This window comes from Podarcis filfolensis (genome assembly GCF_964270895.1).
Source record: "Podarcis filfolensis genome assembly, chromosome: 1".
Lineage (NCBI taxonomy): Eukaryota > Metazoa > Chordata > Lepidosauria > Squamata > Lacertidae > Podarcis > Podarcis filfolensis.
Genome location: NC_139604.1, coordinates 52,704,113 through 52,718,121, shown reverse-complemented (window position 1 = coordinate 52,718,121; position 14,009 = coordinate 52,704,113). Strand labels below are relative to the sequence as shown.

The following is a 14,009-nucleotide window of genomic DNA, read 5'->3' as shown; positions in this document are numbered from 1 at the left end:
ACCTTGGCAGGTGGGCAGGACAATCCACACATCAATCATATGACATCATTATGACATCATATGATTGATGTGTGGGTGGTCCTGCCCACCTGACAAAGATTGCCGGTTGGGAAGGGGCTAGATAAAGATCTGACCTGATGAGCCAAAAAGGCTGCCCGCTCCTGATTTAGGCATTTCTTCCCAGAGCACTGAGAAAATCAGCACCTTGTATTTACACTACAGATTTATATTGCTTTTATGTCATATTAACTTTCATGGCTCCCCCAAAGAAACCTAGGAATTGTAGTTTGGTTAGGTGCTGAGATTTTTCTCTCCTAAGATCCTTATTATTCTATTGAATTACAAATGTCACGGTTCCCTGGAAAGATGGAATAACCATTAAACCAGTTTAAGTGTATAGATTTGCTTCTCCTCATTAGAAAGCACAAAACAATCCCTGCAAAAGATCTGTAAACACTTCAGTGTCTTCATTCAAACTGCATTAGAGTTAGCTGAGAAGTTGTGGAGTTTGCTGAATAGCATTAAGATGTGCTGTGCTGCTGGGTTTTCCCCCAGATGTCAGCAAGCAGACCTATCATTTATATTTAACTTCTCTGCAAGCAATGATCTGATTTTTAAAAAATCCTGGTTGACCCATGGTCCGGCCTGCTAAGTGGAGGTCACTGTAACAGCATCACATCTGGTTGCTATCTACAGGCTAGGGTCTGGTGGGAGAGATGTTGAGGTTGCCCAGTTCTCCTCATTCCAAGTAGCCCGAATGAACCAGACCAGGTAAGAGTCCTGGGTCCTCGGCTATCAAATGCCTGTGACAGTGACATTCAAGTCCAGATCCTTTTGGGATGTTTGACTAGCATGTCATTAAAGCCACTGCTTAGTCCTCCTCTCTAACAGCTCATAGGGAGGTTATAGGGATAAACATTCACTGACTGGGAGCAATGCTAATCCTTACCTCTTTGCTCAATGTGGCCATGACACTTTGCATCTACCTGTCCCTGCCAGAGGCATATCTCTCTATGCCCCCTTACTGTTATCAGACCCCACACAATCTCCAGTCTCACTTTCCCCGAAAAGCTGGAGCCCTTTTCTCCTCCCAGCCCTGCACTCATCTTCCCTTGTCTCATGGTCTTTACCCTCTGCTCCTGGCAGGACACAAAGGTCTGGAAACCTGGAGAGACTCCAAACCCCAGTTGGTGGATGTAGGGTGGCTCATCTTGGCTGTGGATCTGTACTCGAATTCCGGCTTCAAATGATGTCTCATCTGCAAGGGGAAGGAATGAGGCCATAGTTAAGGAAGGTTTTGCTAGACCTTAGCTGAATAAATTTAGCCATGTAATTTAATGAGATCTTCATGTCTATCCTTTGCATTCATACATTCCTGTCCTTTCCAACCATTGTGAGCAGAGCAGCTGATTGACACCTAATCAAGTGGGGACTCTTGATTTTATTAAAAGCATTAGTAAAACAAACAGCTCTGGTTACTGCTATGTATTATAATTTTTTAAAATATCACAAATGTGCTGCCAGGAGCATCCATTTGAATTATCCAGCACATCAGTGTCTTAAATGATAGTATGTGCAAACTGGTGATCCTGGTGACATTTTTTTAAATTGTAATATACAGTATAGTAATTAGGGCATCTGGTTGTTTGATGAATGCTTTTTATGTTTGTATATTTGTAATGAATAATTTTCTTATTGTGCTTCCTAACTCTTTGATTAGGGTGTAGAACTTGGTTTTTTTTAGGTGTTCTTTCCCATGAAAAAATGTTGGTGAACCTCCAGTTACTTTCACGAAACTGAATCTAACCCCTCCTGCTCACTCCCACTGGCTTCTGGGGGCAGATAGTGACATCAGTGAGCCGTATAAGAGGGAATCTGTTATCAGGAGAGTGAGGACTGAGGTAGGCAGAGAGAAGGGGAGCTGGGGAGCAAGGAGATTAGAGCTGCTGGCACAGTGACTCCATCATCTTAGCTCAGTAGCATAACAGATGTTCTGCATCCTGAAGGCACTAGGTTCAATCCCTGACATCTCCAGGCAAGGCTGGGAATACCCCTCCTCTGAAACCCTGGAGAGCTTCTGAAATTCAGAATGGGCAATAATAAACTGTATCAGGCGTGGGAAGCCTTTTTCAGCCTGATGGTTGTTGCCTCCTGGGAAACCTTTTCCAGGTGTCGCAGGCCAGTGATGGGCAGGGTAACGGAAGTCCAGTCCCACACAAATCAGAGGCTTCTACGCCTTCAGCGCTCCATCCAGGCAAGCAAAAGGCATTATTGCAGTTCAAGGACACATTACAGTCGGGCAAAAGAAATGAAGGTGGTTGTGGACCATGGCTGTGAGGGATGTGGCCTGGGAAGAATCCCTAGGGACAGTCAAAGGCCTGGAGGGCTGCACTTGGCCCCCAGGCCTGAGCAACCACCCCCCCTTGCACTAGAAGGCGCAATTGTCTAATTTGTTGTAGGGCAGTGTCCTATGTTTCTACGTCCTTTCCTCTCTCCCAGCACTCTCCCAGCTCTTACTGGTCTCTCTCCAGATGGGCAGGTACTCCTCCTGCTGGATGTCCAACATAATCTCCAACCCGTTGCCCATCCCACTCTGGCGAGTCACTCGTGGTTTGTTCCGGTCGCCATTGAATGTGTAGCACTTCCCATAGCGTGTGTAGACCTGGGGAGAAAGGGGCAGATTAGAGAAAGGGCCCATCATGCCTAGAAGCCCAACAAACACTGTGCATGCCAACGTAGCCAGAAGGAGCAAGACGCTTCCCCATTCAACTCTGCCAAGGCCTTTGACCCATAATTGGAACAACCCCTCTGCTATTCCAGCACCTGGCTTATCCTTTACTCTACCTCCATTTTACCATGGCTTCTGCCCCTGACAAGATCTATGAGATCTGCCTGCCTAAGTTGTAAGCCCTACAAGGTACTGGGGGAGAAGTTTCTCTGGCATAGGAGAGAGGTGGGTATAAAAATCCTGCCTGAACCCAATACACCATATAGCTGGAAGGAGGGAGGCACACACAACTGAAAAAGAGGGTGTCAGATTCTTCAGAGAGTCAGAGTACATGTCCTGCTTGCAGGTTTCCCAAAGGCACCTGGCTGTCCACTGTGAGAAACAGCAAGATGGACTAGAGAGGCATTTGATCTGATCCAGCAGAGCTCTTGTGAGTTCATTGCATACATTGTATTTCAGGAAGTAAGTGGATAAATGGTACTTGACCCCTGGAGACTAAGCGGGGGCAGGATAGTAGTGGGGAGATACAGCTACAGAGGCAAAGAATATACCAGCAGGGCCACTTCATCCCAGGACAAGGCTGGGACTGAAAATAATCAAGGGGAATAAACCTCAAGGTCAGCGTCTGATACGTCACCCATGTTGGTCCCAAGCTGTGATGGCACCCCCTCCCACATCAAGGACCCTCAAAAAGCCCAGCTGCTCCCTCAAATCATTCTGAGACAAGCACTTCCCGCTTTGTGTTTACCAGGTTGGGTCAGGATACTGACCCCAATCACTCTACAGCAACTAACTCTTTCTTTGGCCGCCACTATTCTGGTGGTACTGAACCCTTTGGGATCCATCAGCAATATTTTAGGATTGGTTTATTTCTACAGTGTCCAGATACACACGATAATTTGACCGTCTTAGGTCAACACCTTAAGCCACACAGAAATTTAACGGATTGTGCCAAAGCAAGCAAGTAGTTTTTTAAAGTGAGATGATAATAGGTACAAGAGGAATGCTGTTAAAAACACTAGGGAGAAGCAATATTGATCGGCGGAAAACAAAACTAACGTAGCCGATATTTCCTTCTCAAACATCCCCCCCCCAACAAACCCAGTATACTTAGATCTAACTTTAGATTTCATAGTACCTCAGTCCATTGCAGTGGGACTCATCACTTGTAGCAGAAAAACAACCACCCACTGCCACCAAACATTTACCTTGTCTGCCTCAAGCCTTGTAATTCTCTCTTCCTCCTTCTGGGTTGCCCCATGAGGTCTCCCTGCCCTCTATCTTATGAAATTCCATCAGCCTAAGCCGCCTTAGGGCATCACACAATAACCAGGGAGCAGGGCTGTGTTGCTGGCCCTTGCTTGGCATTGGGTACACTGCTGAGCTTGCCCCTGAAAGTCTTTCTGTTGGCATGGACATCTGTACCGAAGAAACCTCCACGTGACAGCTTGTGCTATTGATGTAGAAGGCCGCCTTGGATGGGGTATAATCAATCATCATCATCATCATTGGGACACCTTTCTGGTTGGAAGTGCCAATCACCTGGAGGCCTCCACAATAGCAACTGCTTGTGTGTAGGCTTCTTCAATGCTTATATCTATGAACAACCATCCTGGAGCAGGATCATCAGAATGCCTGATGGCAGAGGCAGGACCAGCAACATTGTGCTGCTCTCCAATAATTGCACTATGTTCTATTCACACAACTGACACGTGCAGGTGACTCTAGCTTATCCACTTTCCCTATCTGTGATTAGCACCCATTCACAAAGTATGGCTTCAATGAGTATTTTTCAGACTTCCACCCTGCAGGAGATATTTTCCAGAGTGATTCATCTGCCATGGAACTCCTACACATTGCAGAAGATGCTGGAGCATGTTCCAAGGTGCAGGCAATCCCAAAAGAAGCCTGTGTGTGTGTGTGTGTGTGCGCGCGCGCGCCCCTGACTGTCACAGTCCCTTTGGACCAGCTGCCAAGTCAAATGGGACTAAGAGGATAAGGGGAGCAAATACCCTCATGGCAACAGTTCCTGGCTGTTGCAAGTGCTATGTTTGTTCTGCAGCTCAGCAACACAAATCTTGAAGCCAATTGCCTGATGATCAAAGAGAAGCAGCAGCAGTCTAGATTGAGACAGTGTCTCTGGCAAGCAGATGAATGTTGCCTCCCCACAACATAGGAAGGAACTGAACCCAGGGACTTTTGCAGAGTCAAAGTGAATGGACCACGAGTTTCCCTGACGGAGGCTCTGCTATATCTTCATCTAGGGTGCAGTTTGCTCCCTTGCATCTGCACCCTTAGGGCACACAAGTTGAAACCTTTTAATTCTGGATTGATTTGTTAAAATCAAATGACTACCACCAACCAATTCAAGCTGCTAATGCAGATGAGAGCTGCTGCACTGCTATTCAAACATGCATTGAAAAAGCAAACATATCCTCCAACTCTTCCCTGTTCCCTATTGCATATACACACAAAAATTGATTCCAAGTGTTTTAAGAAGGATGTAATCTGTTTTCCTGACTATGCATCCTTGCAGCCTCTTTACCCCTCCTCCCCAGGTCCTGGTGCAGAACGGAAGCCACTCACAGGGGTGAAGTCTTGGGCTCCGCAAGGTTTGCCCTGGAAGTGGCAATCCAGCAGCATGTCCTCAATCTGATGTCCCATGCGATGGAAGAAACTCTCCATTGTATGTGGAGAGAGGCGTGATGGCAGGAACCGGGTGTAGTTGGCCAGGCGGCTAAGCCAGGGGCGCTGCTCTTCTGGCAACTCCTCCAAGACGCTGGGAAGCAGGGAGTGGTTCTTGTAGGTCAGCCCCAGCCAGTGTCCTACTGAGTACAAATCTGGCCTGGTGAGCTGGAGGAAGCGTGCTGGGTTATGGTTGCAGAAGGTGACTGCTGGGAACTGCATCCAGGGGGACCAGCTCATGCGGGCTCTGGTGTGCACCGGTTTAGCATGCAGGTACTGTATCCGGTTGGCTGACCATGTGCACAGCAACCCCAGCGATGTCAAGAAAGCCCCGCTCCAGAACAGACGCTGTGCCCAGGACTGCTGGCGTGAGCCCATGTAGTGCAGCCCGTGCAGCTTGGTCGCACGCAGGAAGCGGGAGGTGAGCTGAGCCAGGGAGCCGTCCAAGTTGGGCACAGGAGGGGACCCATCTGGGCAGCAGGACAAGGGCATCTTCCCCGCAGCTGAGAAACCCCCGGCTCAACGGATGACGTTGGGCAGAGCGGAGCCCTGAGGCTGAGTGTCCTAGATCTTCCCAGGGGCTCCACCCGAGGGAAGTCAATATTCTCATCTGCAATGTTTTGCTTTCTGCAGGGAGCCCCCCGTCCCCTCCACCACAGTGAGCCAATTGTGTCAGATGTCACTGGCTGCTCTGTGATGAGCGAAGGAAGGGGTGGATCCCAGCAGCAACACCCCTCCCTTTGCCCTTAATACTTCAAACACCCGTTTCTATCTCAGGTAAGAGAGGGCTGAAGGTGCTGTCGCATCTCCTGGGGACGGGGTGTGCATCACCCCACATTATTTGGTTTTTTAATTTCCTACATTAACCTTGTGTTTGGCCAGTGCACTCAGCAATTACCTGCTAGGCAGGACCCCTCCTCAAGACAGAGCACTTTTGCCCCTAGGCATTGTTAGCCTGAGCTACCCTCTGGGTTGTGTCTAAATTGCTAGGTTTGTGTGCCAGATCCCCTGCTTGCCAGTTCCAAAGGATTCTGTGTCTGCCTCTCAAAATCAAATCTCTTGGGCCTATACCCAGTGTGATCGACCCCTTAGCCAACCCCAATACATCTGTAGAGGCAGAGTTAGGGGACTGCAACCAGTTCGGTCACACTGAGTGCAAAGCCTTGGGAGGCGCTGCAACTACGATACAGTGGTACCTCGGGTTATATATGCTTCAGGTTACAGACTCCGCTAACCCTGAAATAGTACCTCAGGTTAAGAACTTTGCTTCAGGATGAGAACAGAAATCATGCTCTGGCGGCACGGCAGCAGCAGGAGGCCCCATTAGCTAAAGTGGTACCTCAGGTTAAGAACAGTTTCAGGTTAAGAACGGACCTCCGGAACGAATTAAGTACTTAACCCAAGGTCTGCCACTAACATCTTCCCCTCCCTGCGATTTGATTTAGAACCCATTACATTCCGGATTCTATGCTTCCTCCACCTCAATCTTATGCACCTGCACCATTTGCCAACAGGACCATTTAATCAATACGGCCTCCACTATGTGGGAGGGGGAGCTTGTCTACAGTGTTCAAAGGGAACCACTGTCATTTCCCTGCAGATACTTTGGCAGCACGGAAGCCTCATTTGCTAGTGTGATGCAGTGACAAGAGTTTTACAGGGTGTCCTCCCCAGCATCAAGCACAGCAGAGTATTGAGTTTTCAGAGGCCCCTTATGAATGTCAAGAGCCTGAAACTACTACTGTCCATTCAGCTGAGTAGCCCAGGAGTGTGTGGTGTGGCTTGTACCACCACCACTCTTAAAGTGATTGGTAGCCAAGGTGGTGCCTTCCAGATATTATTGGACTCCCACTCCCATTTGTTGTTGTTTAGTCATTTAGTCGTGTCCGACTCTTCGTGACCCCATGGACCAGAGCACGCCAGGCACTCCTATCTTCCACTGCCTCCTGCAGTTTGGTCGAACTCATGCTGGTAGCTTCAAGAACACTATCCAACCATCTCATCCTCTGTCGTCCCCTTCTGCTTGTGCCCTCCATCTTTCCCAACATCAGGGTCTTTTCCAGGGAGTCTTCTCTTCTCATGAGGTGGCCAAAGTATTGGAGCCTCAGCTTCAGGATCTGTCCTTCCAGTGAGCACTCAGGCCTGATTTCCTTAAGAATGGATAGGCTTGATCTTCTTGCAGTCCATGGGACTCTCAAGAGTCTCCTCCAGCACCATAATTCAAAAGCCATCAAATCTTCGGCAATCGGCCTTCTTTATGGTCCAGCTCTCACTTCCATACATCATTACTGGGAAAACCATAGCTTTAACTATACGGACCTTTGTTGGCAAGGTGATGGCTCTGCTCTTTAAGATGCTGTCTAGTCCCAACCAGCATAGCCATTGGTCAGGAATGAGGGAGCTGTAGTCCAACGACATCTGGAGGTCCACAGGTTGTCACCCCCCCCCACGCACTACGTTTCGTTAACTGTGTTTGTGTTCTGATCCATGTATATGATACTTTTTTATGCCAATAAAGGAGATTGATTGATTGCTGGAGAATACTCCCCCGAGGGAATATTCAATGAAATGTCCCTCATCCCTACCTTAATTCACCCATAAATAGGTGGAGAACTGAAGGTGATGGCACCATGTTTTCATATCAGTGTAAGAAGCTGTGGGCTTGACTCTTGCTTTTTCCAGTCCTTCTCTCCATTATTTCACCCAAGGAGTTCAAAATGGCACACAGAAGTTTCCCCTCTCCCCACTTTATCCTCATAACAACCCTGTGAGGTAAGTTAGGCTGAGAGACTGTGGCTGGCTCAAGGTCACTCAGTGAGTTTTCTGGCTAAGAGAGGACTTGAATACTGGCTTCCCAGGTTTACCCACTGCTTTTTTTTGGGGGGGGGGTGCTTCCTCAGCTGCTGGGGAATTCTGCCTTCCCAATCCACTCTGCTCTGGGAGAATATTCAGCAAAATGCCTTCCTTCCAACTTTGCTTCCAGCAAATATGGAGGAGACTTTTGGGAGGCCTTTTTTGCTCAGACTTAGAACATTTCACTTGACTTCACAGAACAGGCAGTAAAGGTATCATGAACAGAATAATTCAGACGGCAAGTCCCCAACCCCTCTTTTCAAATCCAGCTGAGAAAAACAGGAATCAAACTTTATGCTGTATCAAAGTTCTCTATGGCCACGCCTGACAGGCAATGGCAACGTACAGGCCTGAGGCTGTCTTGTCATGGCTCCATGCCTCTTTCCTTCTCTGCCGCCCTACCACATTAACCCAGCACAGTTTGAACCCATTCTGATGCCATTCTGTGAAGTTTTCCCATCCTCCCTTTCCTTCTCTTCCCCTCCTCCCACCCCAGCCCCTTGCCTCTGTGGACTAAGCTTTACTTTACAAAGCTGTAGTGCTCCCAAGAAGATACATATACTTTTCCTTTTCAGGCATCTATGCTGAACCCTTAGGCGTCAAGGGTGGGCCAGGGTGGGGGCAGGGTGCATCACCTTCTCATGATTAATTGTGAAGAGGGTTCACATCAGCTCAGTTCACTGCCAGATTCTGGTGTGGGGTAAAATACACTGCCAGTTTCTCTCAAACTTGGCCATACTGACTCCATCCACAAATATAGCATCCCCTCCTCCACCACTGAGACAATTCCTACTCCACTGGGTAAGGAAGGGCCTGTGGCTCAGAAGACCCACTTGCCACACAAATGAGGAGGGAGACAACGTCCACCAGCAATCTGACAATGGCAAAGACTTTCCTAGGGCTTATTAAACGCTTCCCACATGAATATTAATCTGTTCCAGTGGAATGTCAATGGCTCGCCTTGCAAGGTCATCTCCAAGAACTTGAGGCCCTCAAATGAAGCTAAATGATGGAAGATTCAGGACAAACATTTTTTTAAAAAAAACAAATACTTATTCACACAGCACTTACAGTTACATTTAGGAATACACTCACACAAGAAATGGTATTGGTTACCCATTTTAAGAGGATAAAGCTACTAGCCACAACGGTTATGTTCTATCTCCACTGTTGGAAACAGCGGGAGGAATTCAGCATAGCACTATGGCAATTGTTCTTTCAGTGCAAGATTTTCAGCTTGTCAGATGGAACAACAGCCCCCCCCACCTCTGATGTGCAGTTTTGGGGGTTCTCCTGATCACCCCCCTAACCAATTGTGTGTGTGTTTGTATGTGCAGGGGGAGGGGAAGCCCAACTATGCTAATGGAAGTCCTTGCCCTGGCTTCCTCTAGTGCAGGGGGTAGGCAACCTAAGGCCCGGGGGCCAGATGCGGCCCAATCGCCTTCTCAATCCGGCCCGCGGACGGTCCGGGAATCAGCGTGTTTTTACATGAATAGAATGTGTCCTTTTATTTAAAATGCATCTCCGGGTTATTTGTGGGGCCTAGGAATTCGTTCATCCCCCCCCCAAATATAGTCCGGCCCTCCACAAGGTCTGAGGGACGGTGGACCAGCCCACAGCTGAAAAAGGTTGCTGACCCCTGCTCTAGTGGGACTAGTTACCGTATTTTTCGCCCTATAAGACGCACTTTTTCCCCTCCAAAAATGAAGGGAAAATGTGTGTGCGTCTTATGGGGCGAATGCAGGCTCCTTGGCTTCAGCGATAGCAACGCGAAGCCTCCGAAGCCTGTGCTCCGGAGGCTTTGCGTTGCTTCCGCTGAAGCCAGGAGAGTCTGCTCTTTGAGGCTGGCGGTGGGGGAAAGCAGCGCCTCCTCCATCGCCAGCCCCAGAGGATGGGGGGCAGCGGGAAGGCACGCGATGCCTTCCCGCTACTCTCCGACCCGGCTTTGAGGCTGGCGGTGGGGAAAGCAGCAGGGCGTACACTCTGAGCTGTTTAACCCTGTAAGCTCAGGTTCTCCTCACACACTGGCCTGATCCACATTTGCTAAGGAAGTGACAAAACTAATGAAGAAGGCATGTTGGGCCTGCCACAGGGCACAGAACACCGGCACCCACAACATCACTTGTCACAGTCTCTTTATGCACCTGCCTGCTGGTGCTGCCCTATTCCTCCCCCTCAAAACCCTTCCTATCTGTTTCAGTTGTTCCTGTCACTCCCAGAGGCTCTCGAGTGGCTGCCTGCCAGCTTGCCCCCTGTCTAGCTTGCAGGTTGCCTAACGAGCCCTTCCTGATTACACACTCCACTCATTACCGCCCTAATTCTGCATCACAATTAATTGTGGTAATTAATAAATATTGATTACAGCCAACAATTGGAGCTGATCTCCCTCAGTAATTAAGCATTGCGGAGGTACAAGCCTTTTTCTGTTTCTGACCTTCCTTTCCCCTTCAAGGCTGTGGGAGGCAGCATTTAAAAACCCCACACCCTGAAGGCTGGAGGGTGCCAGGGTGCAAACAAAGCCTTGGGATTTGTTCATCCCCTAACAAGGAGTGTATGGTGTTTGCAGTCAAATAGGCCCAGGGCTGCTTTGGAAAACTGCTCTATGCTTAATAGGCTGCCAACTATTCAGGCCCTTCAGCTAGGGTTGCCAACTTTTATTTCGGGAAGAGCTCTTGTGCCTTTAACAGTTTTATCCGTTGAGCTTGTCATGTAGCTGCTAAAGCCATGTAGTCATACCAGGAGCAAAAGGTCACAATCCCAACTTGGGTTCACAGAATTCTAAATAGGGAATAGAAACCTTATCAAATGGGGAGCACAGGTGTATTCTGAGCACCTTTAAAAGGAGGAGACCCATCCACACACTACATTCTTAGAGGCACACCTGTTCTTAGTGTGCACAAAATAATGTACAGCGTGAAGGTTACATGTAGCATGCAAGGATACTTGCCAAGGGCCCACAATTGGATACAGCTTCCTGTTGAGCATGCACTTGGGTTTGCCTCTCCATAATGTGTGAACTGGACCCAAGATTTGGGCCACCTAATTAATATTTTCCTTGAGTCAGACCCTATCAAGGCTCAGCAGTGGTCTCCCTCCCTCCCATCTATCTATCTGTCTGTCTGTCTGTCTGTCTGTCTGTCTGTCTGTCTGTCTGTCTGTCTATCTATCTATCTATCTATCTATCTATCTATCTATCTATCTCTGTGATAGCCAATTCATGATTACTGCCCATTCTGCCAACTGGCACAATTGTCATAGTGCATCCTGCCTCATTTAGTTCCATTTTCATTTTATTACCCTTAGCTTTCCAAGTACTAATCTTTATGTGTTTACAGTTTTTACTTACTTTCTTGTCCTGGGACTGCAAGCTTGGTCTTTTCATTTTTTTAATTATAAACCATGGAGTTTGTGCATTTGTACCAGAACATTCATAACCACACCTATAAATTTGATGTGGTTGTGCAGGAAAGGGGTGGAGGCCTTGAGACAACAATGTGACACTAGCTGGGCTCCAGAATCAGGAAGTAGCTAGGCTTACCTTTTGTTAAATAATATTTTTTAAAATTATCAAGTCATATCTAGGTTATTGAATGTAAACAGGTACAATGACAGAAATCCATTGTAAAAAAATAACAAGGACAGAGGAGGGATGGGAAAGTGATGAGGAAGTAGGGCAGTACAAGATGTCTACTCAAACCAATCTTAGGGAGGTTTGTACCTCTTTTTTTTTTTTTTTTTTTTTAAATAATTTTTATTACGTTTCTTTTCATAATTTTGACAATTCAATACAATACAGAAAAACCCAAATACAAGAAACAATTTTTGATTTTTTTAACAAAAAAGAAAACCATTGGACTTCCCCACACCTTCCAGATCTGCGTTCTTTGTAGTAGCAATATCAGCAATTTGTTACCTTATTTCAAACCTTGTTGGAACTTTCCATTATTATGTACCCATATTCAGTATATTGTATCTTAACTTTGTTACCTTTTAAAATAAACATAAAATGTTTGATTCACATTGACTTCTTTTCTCATTTGTCATTAATTTTACCATTTGCTTAATCATATTTGCTAAAGCGTAACCTTTCCAAAAACCTGCACTGTCTTAAAGTTCATACAGCTTATAGTATTTTTGCAAATAGTCTTTAAATTTTTTCCAATCCGCCTCGACTGATTCTTCATCCAAATCTCGGATTCTGCCGGTCATTTCAGCTAGTTCCATATAGTCCATCAACTGCGTCTGCCATTCCTCCAACGTGGGTAAATCTTGTGTCTTCCAATTCTTTGCGATGAGTATTCTTGCTGCTGTGGTAGCATACATAAACAAAGTTCTATCTTTCTTTGACACTTTCTGGTCTACCATGCCCAGCAGGAAGGCCTCTGGTTTCTTGGGAAAGGTATACTTAAATACCTTTTTCAGTTCATTGTAAATCATTTCCCAGAAGGCCTTCACTTTTGGGCAGGTCCACCAGAGATGAAAAAATGTCCCTTCTGCCTCCTTACATTTCCAACATTTGTTATCAGACAGGTGATATATCTTAGCTAGCTTGACTGGGGTCATGTACCACCGGTATAACATTTTCATAATATTTTCTTTCAGGGCACTACATGCCGTGAATTTTATCCCGTTGTTCCATAACCTTTCCCAGTCTTCAAACATAATGTTATGTCCGACATCCTGTGCCCATTTTATCATGGCAGATTTAACTGTCTCATCCTGTGTATTCCACTTAAGCAGCAAGTTGTACATTCTCGATAATACCTTAGTTTTTGGTTCTAACAATTCTGTCTCCAATTTCGATTTTTCCACTTGGAAACCAACTTTTTTATCCAATTTAAAAACCTCTTGAATTTGAGCATAGTGTAACCAATCTCGCACCTTATTTTTTAGTTTATCCTTACTCTGCAGTTTCCAGTTGTGGGAGGTTTGTACCTCTTTAATGATGCTTCAACTTTATGTTTTTATGCTAAGCACAACAGAACAGACCAGTTTAAGAAACCCAGTTCAATAGCTGAGAAAAGAAAGCTCATCAACACTCAATGTGGCTTTAAATTTAATTAATATGGATATAGCCCTTTTTGTGTGGAATTTCCTTTTTCTTGTGCCATATGTGAATGACTACAGACTGGCTATATACAAGATCTGCTCATTTACCTTAATGGCAAAACTATAAACTTTATCCCAACATTATCCCAGCTACAGGATATAGGGAACTCTTTTTGATGTGATAGTGCAAGATTTCTTACTTGGATTCTAACATTGTTGGATGTGATATTTCAGAAACCGGCTTTTGTTTTACATCCTGGTAATCTGAACAGCTGATTTACAGTGAATGAAGGCTGTGATTGGTTACGACTTTTTAATGCAATCCCTCATACTAGATTTTGAGATCTTTAGAAAAAAACATAGGAGGTTCTTGTATTAAAGAAAGGAAAAAAGATGGATCTCTATGTGGACCTTGGCTGTGTCTATGATGGATCTTTGCTGGAAGAGACTCTTGTCAATTTGCATCCATGATGTGACTTGGAACTACAAGTGGGAAGCAGCTGCTTTGGACTTGGATTTCTGGCCTTTGAAAATGTAACCTCTTGTACCAATGCAATGGAAGCTTACTGCCTTGTCAAGCCTTGTCACCGCTTGCCAATGTTCATTAGGATCTTGCTTCTCATTCTGGCTTATTTCCATCTGGCCTGGGAGAGCCAGGCCTGCATTGACTGACGTAGGTTGCAACCCGATGCAC

At 46.3% G+C, this 14,009-nt stretch overlaps 1 protein-coding gene across 8 annotated transcripts in view; it reads right to left on the bottom strand.

Moving 5' to 3' along the window:
- The window catches only part of ASIC4 (acid sensing ion channel subunit family member 4), a 212,603-nt gene that overhangs the window by 23,657 nt on the left and 174,937 nt on the right, over positions 1–14,009 (bottom strand). For 6 of the 8 annotated variants that reach the window (XM_083590949.1, XM_083590952.1, XM_083590954.1 and 3 more), the window contains exons 2-3: positions 2,518–2,662; positions 1,131–1,258 (exon numbers count right to left, since the gene is read on the bottom strand). In XM_083590949.1, coding sequence (XP_083447075.1) covers positions 1,131–1,258; positions 2,518–2,662 — 273 coding nt within the window. Of the gene's footprint in view, positions 1–1,130; positions 1,259–2,517; positions 2,663–5,314; positions 5,966–14,009 lie in introns of those variants that run through there. The other 2 variants (XM_083590950.1, XM_083590953.1) reach the window with 2 other exon arrangements.